This window comes from Ruditapes philippinarum, unplaced genomic scaffold (assembly GCF_026571515.1).
Source record: "Ruditapes philippinarum isolate M1 unplaced genomic scaffold, ASM2657151v2 ctg2057_1_1_1_1, whole genome shotgun sequence".
Taxonomy (NCBI): Eukaryota; Metazoa; Mollusca; class Bivalvia; order Venerida; family Veneridae; genus Ruditapes; species Ruditapes philippinarum.
Window position 1 is genome coordinate 192,123 of NW_026858825.1, and position 8,873 is coordinate 200,995.

The 8,873-nt window shown below is 30.3% G+C and overlaps 1 protein-coding gene across 1 annotated transcript; it reads right to left on the bottom strand.

Annotated features, from left to right (window-relative positions):
* Positions 1-227: 227 nt before the first annotated feature.
* Positions 228-4,760, bottom strand: LOC132754421 (microfibril-associated glycoprotein 4-like). The gene is made up of 2 exons (XM_060745049.1): positions 4,341-4,760; positions 228-2,666 (listed from the first exon to the last, which is right to left on the bottom strand). The coding sequence occupies exons 1-2, from the start codon at positions 4,675-4,677 to the stop codon at positions 2,026-2,028; spliced, it is 978 nt and encodes a 325-aa protein (XP_060601032.1). The 5' UTR covers positions 4,678-4,760; the 3' UTR covers positions 228-2,025.
* Between the last annotated feature and the right edge of the window lie 4,113 nt (positions 4,761-8,873).

An 8,873-nucleotide genomic window follows, 5' to 3' on the forward strand; every position in this document is an offset into this window, starting at 1 on the left:
CTCGTTTATCAAATAACACTCAAAAGAAAAGCACTTATCTTTACAGTGCATATCAAGTCTAGCACTTGTTATCAATTTTAAACCTTTTACGCAATTCATGATCATTAGCTTTCATAGGAAGTACAAAATAGCTACAAAAGTTTAATATTTTATTTATATTTAAACCTACCTTAAATAAGGAACATTTAAATAATCTACAATATCATCCTTATGAAAAATGTTTTTCCTTTAATTTTTAGTAAGAAACAAATAGTACCATTCAGTTTGCAATCCACATAAGCAAAATGATTGTTTATACTTAAAATTACGAACTACGTATCAAAATTTATCCTACCCCACCCAATTTTACACGTGTTTGACTATTTTCCTACTCAGCCTAATTAAAACAATCCTAAAATTTATCACAAAGAGTGCATGTTTTCAAACTTTCCCTATCCTTTTTACAAAAGTATATTGAAAATCTTGTAAGATTTTTATTACTTTTACCGCCTAGTTCTTATTTTATTACACTTTGAAAATATCAGGAAACATTATATCAGGTACCATATTTGCTATAAGATTTAGCATCATTTAGCCAATAAATACCTATTTAATTAAATAATAACAAATAAGCACTTTGTTCTTCCCAAAAGGGACACGAGAGATACATGAATAATATTTAAAGATAGAAAAGAAAGAAAAAAAGTTGACCCTTCAGGAGTTTGAATCCACGGCCGCAAGTTTCAATGTAATTGACAGTAGTTCTAGACTAGATCAATACTCTTAAAAGACGGGTTGTGGATTAGGATGGTCATACGTTAAAATAAAGTCATCTTAAAATTTATATAACACAAACTAAGCAATATTTGACCATTAACTAACGTCATATTTATTTATAAAATAAAAAATTCTCTGGGGATATACACCGTTCGTAGTTTTATAATCACGCAATTAACCTTAGACCTTACCGATGAAAAATAAAAATCATATTTAAGTGAATTTTATCTGAGGAAACAGTTCAATAATTTCAAATGTGACATCAAATAAATAATACAAATTTTGATAACCTTGCAATTAACTTTAGACCTTACCGATGAAAAACAAATCATATTTAGGTGAATTTTATTTGAGGAAACAGTTCAATAATTTTAAACGTGTCATCAAATAAATAATACAGATTTTAATAACCAGCCAGTTACGTATTTTTTTCAGTTTGCAATTCTATCAGCGGTCAATATACATAACAGTCGTTAAAAGGTAATTTCCCAATGCTAATATTTTATTCTGCGATTTATTTTCAACCTCTCCATATTCGTAAAGTATTAAATAGGGAGAAAAACAAAATGCTGCATCCAAATAATTTGACACAGGTTGACTAGTGTTTGCAAATATGTTGATTATAACATAACGCTATCTGACATACTAAATATATAGTATATAATCGAGTTGAAGATATATTTAGCTCATGTACATATATATCATCATTCTAGTCATACATTTGAAATTTGTCTTCATTATGTAGTATTTGCATCTGTTATTAACATAACAATTAATTTCTGTCTGACAATTCTGCAAAGGAATCTGTATATACTGCAGTAAGTATATAACATATGTTGTATGAGCATGAAATTCTTTATGCAGTTTGTATTTCCTTGTACATAGAAGTTTATTCCAAGTTTAACTTAACACAACCCTATATACACAGTAAATATAAACCGTCAGTGGCACCTGTTTTGAACAAACAATTTCATTCAAAAGTCATCAAAAGCAATGTTGCAATAGAGTAGATTCTGTGTCTATGAAATAGTTATATCTTCTAGTACTTTCCTTTAAACAAGTAATATAATTATTAGGTTCAATATCTTATGGTTATGTTGCTTCGATGTGATATAAAATTATTGACTGTTTTATCTGCCTTTATCCATTTGGCATTATATGTACGTTTTTCATGTTAACGGCATTTTCTTTTACCCTCTATAGTTTTAAATATCGTTATTTAAATTAGACAATGTTCTATAGCATTTTCAGATGTAATCTGTCTTTATCCTAGTTTCGTCTTACCTTCATCACTGTTTTTCGAATTGATTGATGATAACCCCAACAAGTATACCAGTTAATACCGTTTGCATACGTAGAGTGATTTCCATACAAATAACGACCATTTAAATTGCTATAATGACAACCATTATACCACCACGCCCCTTCATACACTTGAGCACAATTATCTTCTTCATATTTGTCGTTATCCCTATCTTTTGTTGTGAACATATTTCCGTTTTGATAAGCGAAACTATCACCACAATTCCCAGAGAAGCCATTTATATGCAATCTAAAATTTGAACTTTCGTCGTCAATCCTAAAATGTTCATATGTTGCGGAAGCATTGGGCGGGAATCCTTTTTCAAAGGCTTCCATTTCAATTGCTAAGGAACTGTGGATTATTGAAAGTTCGTATATGTTTTCAAGGCCAAGCCAATACTCGCCCGATGCGTGTCCGAATCCTCGAATATAGTCCTCCCATGGTCTGTAGAAGTTTTCTCGACCATCCATGCGACGTTGTAAAACTGTCCAACCACCATTTGTCATATCGCACCATGTTTGTATACATGAACCGCCGACAGGCTTTATTGTATATATGCCGTCTTCATGCCAACCCTGTTCGTAAAGTTCTAGACAGTCTTTTGCTTCTGTAAATACAGTTCCATACTGAGAAATCATACACATAAATGTTTGCATACATGTATTTTTTTCTGTTACATCATATTTTGAGTACATTCTTCTCATGTGTTCAATGCCTAAATGAAGTTTAATCTTCAACATATTTCAATTGAGATAATAATCATCTGGTATTGATACTTTTATGAACAAAATTAAAAATGTTTAATACCAATTTATGATCTTTCAAGTCGAATATAACTGAGGCCACACTTATTGTGTAAGGTTCGTTACATAAATGTATTTTTCTTGCAACATTTGATGTAGGTGCCTTTTTGTAATTTACTTGAGATGTATAGTAAATACTTTTTCAGTTATTGCATAGATCAAAATAGGAATACAACTGAATTCCTGTATTGAGATACTATAAAACAAAAAATGAGATCTATCCTACTATGAAGTTTCATGTTGATATCTAAAAGGCTTTTTGAGTTATGCTCTGGACAAAACTTAGTTATGAAAAACAACAAAGGGCAGTAACTCAAAAATTATGCAGGGTAGAGTTATCTTTCTTAAGCACTGCACTCCTCCTCAATAAAGTCTATCCACCTATGAAGTTTCAAGTTGATACCTCAAATACTTTTTGAGATATGCCCCGGACAAAAATGTCGGACGGAAGGACGGACGGACGGAAGGACGGACGGAGACTATTTCTATATCCCCCGCCGCCATTCGGCGTGGGATAATAAGACATATTCTGAATCATTAAAAGTTTTTTAGATTTCAATAAATTTATGTAATTGGAATAGCTTATTCACGGATAAACATAATATATGTTAAATCTAACAACATTATTTTTTACGATGCGTGAGAATATTTTATATTTAGATAATTATGTAATATATTTATTATATTTATTTCTATTTCAGACTGGTAGATTTCACCCGTATAATACGATTCAAGGTTTTTGATTCGACAAACTTACTCTACAGCTTAATATGTACGAGTAAGATTAAAACATAATGTTTATTGCATAGATGTAAAATTATTTTTATTGATGACAAGTTCCTAATGTTTTGCATCATAATTAGCTTTCAAAAATAAAATAGTGAAAAAAAGAAAGACAAAGATACTTGACCGAAGAAAAACTGGTTCACTTGCATATGTTAGTCCTTACTCTTCATTCAAAAGTCATATAGATATATGTTAGCTTATCTTGTTATAATAACTCATGTTATAATAATTTCTAGTAGGGTTATTAATCTTGAAATAATTGAACACTTTAAGATATATGTGTTTCTAGACAAATCTGTCGTGTTTCTGGAAGTGAACTCAATTTCTAGCACCAACATGTAAGCAGTCGGTGAGGGAATTATTTTTAAAAATACTGAAATAATACTAGTATAATACTGATCTGAATACAAGAGAACTTGAATATCTGAGCAATTTAACTAAAAAGTAAAGGAACTATCATTTACCTTTTACTTTACAACTATTATTCACATTTTATTTCATAATGGCAAAAACTATTCATTACATTTCAGTTATCTTAGAATGACAGCAACTATCCTTACATTTTATTTTAGAATGACCAATGAGATTTCAATATTTTGTTTTGTAATTTTGTAAATGATCAATCAAAACTTTTCTTATATTTAGTTTTTTCCCTTATCAACAGTCGAAATGTTTTAAATTATTGAACATACCTATCATAGGGCGATGCGCAAGAACTGACCCAGGTTCTTGTTCATACTCAAATGTCCCGCAAACAAAATGCATGTAACACATTGAGAAACGTCTTTTATACACCATGGTATTTGCATGTCCGATATAGCCTTTAAAACGATTTAAACACTGCGTATAACTCGTATTTACCAGAGCCGTCACGGACTCGTATGTCCCTAGTCCTTGATTGAAAATAACTTGATGAGCGTATACATGTATATCTATATAAAGCAAAATGTGATAAAAATAAGTGCACAGGTATTTCAAAAAGTATTTTTTTCCGGACATTTTATCAAATTGTAAATTGCACACTTTCATTTAACACATATATTCTTGTATCGTTAATTTGCTGTCACCACAATTTAACTTGCTATGAAGAATGATATTAACCTAATCAGTCATACGAACATGTAATGCAATCGTTAGCAGCAGATACAAATAAATTATTTATCACTTCATATAATTATATGGCTGCCATGATCATGAAGCATGTAATCCTACATCGTTAACTCTATCGTAAATCATGTGACATTAATATTGTATCACTAATTATGATCTTTTACAGAAATATACTTGAACATAACTCTATCTACTGTATGAGTATCTAGCCTTAACTGATGTTCACTGAAATGAGACCATTAACTATTTCGTTTTTGTCTTAACGACTGTGTTATAAACATGTCATAATATAACATTCTGTCTTTTGGCATTTTATGTAAAAAACAAAATTGTAACATTTAAATCATTTATCTGTAACAGCTGTAGTAAAGATAATGATAGGTCATTAATATAAGCAAAGTTATATAGTAGAAGAACATGGCTACTTTGCCCCTACTTTATTTCTTGTGTACACACTAATGCATTTTAAATGAAAGGCATGTGCTATGCAATACATTATAGTATGATAAAGTATTATACATAATAGGTTTCAGAAATTTTGTTTTTGATTACGCAAGCCTTTCACGTATCACTGTGACCTTGGCCTAATGACCTCAAAATCAATGGAGATAATGAGCTAGTCATTACTAAATGCCACACCTAATTTTAGAACAGTAGGTCGAATAAATCTGAAGTGAAGTGTCAAAGACCAAATGGTAACATATGTATATCTTAAAATGAGATGAGCCAACCAGGAAGTGCTCTGAATTATGTTTGACTATATGTTTGATTTCTAGATAAATCTTATTTTTTGTTGTTGGTGTTACAGCTGTAGAAATCGGGAAATAATACTTCAGGTCAGGTTATCTATCTATCTATATATACGAATGTGTGACAGATCTTTTGTTATAGTTAAAGATGCCAACATGAGAACAAATATAATACACAATTATTGTTTGTTATTGTCACATTCGGCGACAAAGTTTTCGGGGTTCTTTCGTTTAACATTTTTAATGTAACCCTTTGATAATTGATCCACAATCTATTTAGAAATAAACATATTCAGGTTTATCTAGTTATTTCCTTATATTAGTACCAATCTTTCACTGTCAGTATATCTCATGGTAAACGATTAAGAACAATATAAAGAAAAGCATATAAAATGCAAAACAACCCATTATTCTCAATATTGTGCCAGCTAGAAAAAGAAGATGACTTAAATTTGGTACATGTTTGCAGGTTCATAATAGTTCCATTACTTTTCATTTACGTACTGATTACTATATTAAAGGTTTTATTGTCATGTAAGACAAAAAAGCAGATGATTATACAATTTGTCAGACATACTCCCCAAGATAAACATAATTTTTAAATTAACGTCAGCACAAAATATGATATATCTGCTTTGCAAGTACAAAAACATGTATGTTATGTTTTAATAAAATATGTAAGATTTTATCACCAACAAGACTTATCATGCATAGATATTGGCTTTAAATGGTTTCCATTAATAATTTAATACAACACGTAGTTAAAGCATTATCAAATAGAAAAGGTGTTTCAAATTGATTGAATGAGACAGGAAATGCTTTTTAGCGTATAACGTTTTGAATTAACCAATACTGGATGCATATGGCACATAATTGGAAAAAGGATTGTCCAAACGTTTATTGCTGTGTGTTTTTGTTTGAATAACAGAAGAACCTGTTAATTTTAAACCTTTTAAATAATATGCTTGCAAGTACTGTGCCCCTATTAATGGGAGAGTGACGCTGCATTTTTTTGCGTACACAGAAGTTTACAACCTTTGTCTAATATGTAAAACAAGGTTATTAAAACGAATATAATACAAGATATGAAAAAGAATTGAAACATCTCTATCGCAAATTTGGTAAATTCAAACTTAAATTTTGTTACGAGTTCGAGCCTCAAAAGTTGTCTATATTTTTTGCTTTTTTTAAATTTTACATTAGATGCAAATGAAGTGAAACATAAAGGTTGTTTTGTTTTAATATCTAATAATATAGATATAACGGTAATAATGATTTTTATCCTGTGTAGTATGTAGTATGTTGTACATTGCACGAGTATTTCGTGCCAACTTAACTATACTTGAAACAATTTGTGTACATGTATGCATTCCGTTTAGTGTCCAGTATAATGTTGCACCTACTTCCTAGATATGGCAACATTGAAAGCAAAAGAAAAAAAAGTGAAATGAGAATTTAATAGAAAAGAAAACACAACACAAGAGAAAATACAACATAATAATAATACTGAAATATTTTTTTGCGAAAAGAGTACAATCCGAACCTGGCTGTCATGCATTGATTATGTAAGTTAACTAGAACTTTACAAGACAAACTTACCTGCTGCGTCTAGCTGACAGTTTGTACATTTGTCGATATTTTAATTTATATGGCAAGCCTGTTTGACTTGAGATAATAAACACTTTTGTAATAACGGATTTACATCGTTATAGTGGACTTGACCACCGCATCACTAAGTAATTATCCTTAACGTAAAGCTAAAATTTGAATAAGTGATCTCCAGCATATATCGCCATGTTTTCTCATTGGATATTCTTTCAAAAATTTCCAAATACTACACATAACAGCTGTAAAACATAACTTTGGCCGAAAACCTTATTTAGTGACTCGCTTGATGAAAACAGTATCTACAAGAAGTATACCATTCAGCAGTCGTTGAAAAGGATTAGTATTATATTATTCATCTAGTAAGACATATCAAAGAAATGGAAATAGAAGCATATTTAGATCTTTAATGTCTCCATGACAACAAAATATATCATACTTAGTTCTACAATTGTATACAGGCTTGAAAATAAAAGAGATTGTTGTTGATGTAATTGTTATACTTTGAACACAATATTAGCACATTGTAAAGTTATTTTTTTTTACTGTAACCTATGCACCCACCGTTTACGCTTGGTTTGGCATAATGCCAATGTAGGTATCAACCGAAAGCAGATAATATGACTTGACAATAATTATACATAATTTCTGTCACACTTTTGTCGTAAAAAGGCGAATTTTAGGAAGGAAACCACGACATGTTCTGTCTACATACACTAGTATATAGTACTCTCAGCCGCACAAAAAGATGCCTACTTTTAGGTAGCCGATTATAATCCGCGATATTTTATGTTAACGTATACCTTGAACAAGTCGAGTTTGAGCATTGAGCTTTGTTTTTTTATGCCGGGAAATGACTCTGCGCAAAAAGTCGTGGCTGAAGATTGCAATTAGGCGCCATGATATTTTATGAGACCGTTGTTGAGGAACAAAGAGACGCGGCCTATAATTCTTTCCCCTCGTCTTTTTGTAATTTTTCTACAACACTTGCACATCAAGTCGCGTATTTATTTTTGTTCCTCGACTTTTAATAGACAAACGAGCAATAAAATGTAAAACTCAACCGGCCACTGGAGTCAAAATATTCCTTGCTGTTTTTCCACAACTGTTATTAAATGTCGAGGTTTATACGTTCCCCGCAAAATTTTGTCTCTTTCATAAGAATCCACATTAGCTACGCAATTTTGGTGACACATTTATAAGGAATTGATAAAATTACAAATGTGGTCATTATTCAATTTCAGACAATTTAATATCCTTTTGCATTTTATCTCTTTATCAAAAGATAGCTCAGTGCATTGTTTTGAAAATAATTGTTAATTTTCTTTAAAGACGAAAAATCTCTATTTTATTAATTGAATTAAGTGTTCTATTTAAACATCATTCCTTATGTAAGATAATCCAATACGAATATTTTATAAAAAAAGTAAAATATGTAATCAGACCATAGGATCCATAAACTATTATGCTAAAATGTTCCTAAAAACATGGTGATTATTGCAGTCATTAATCTTTATCATGAATATTGTTATTTTATCTGATGGATTAGGAATATTATATTTTCTAAGCTTAGTAATAAGAAGTATGAAACAAAACATAAATTGGTGTATTGTTTAATACTATAATAACGTGTCAAACATCTGTAGAATGAATGTATTTGCGCAGTGCCATCATTTTGTATGTATTTTATTCTGTATTCGTATGTGAAGCTCGAAACGACAAATCAATATAATTATGTGGATTAAAAAAAATGTTTTTTAA

Coding starts and splice junctions, on each gene's coding strand:
- LOC132754421 (XM_060745049.1), bottom strand. CDS start 4,677: ATGAAAGTGTGCAATTTACAATTTGATAAAATGTCCGGAAAAAAATAC. Junction 2,667..4,340: donor TGCGCATCGCCCTATGATAG/GTATGTTCAATA, acceptor CTGTATTTACAG/AAGCAAAAGACTGTCTAGAA.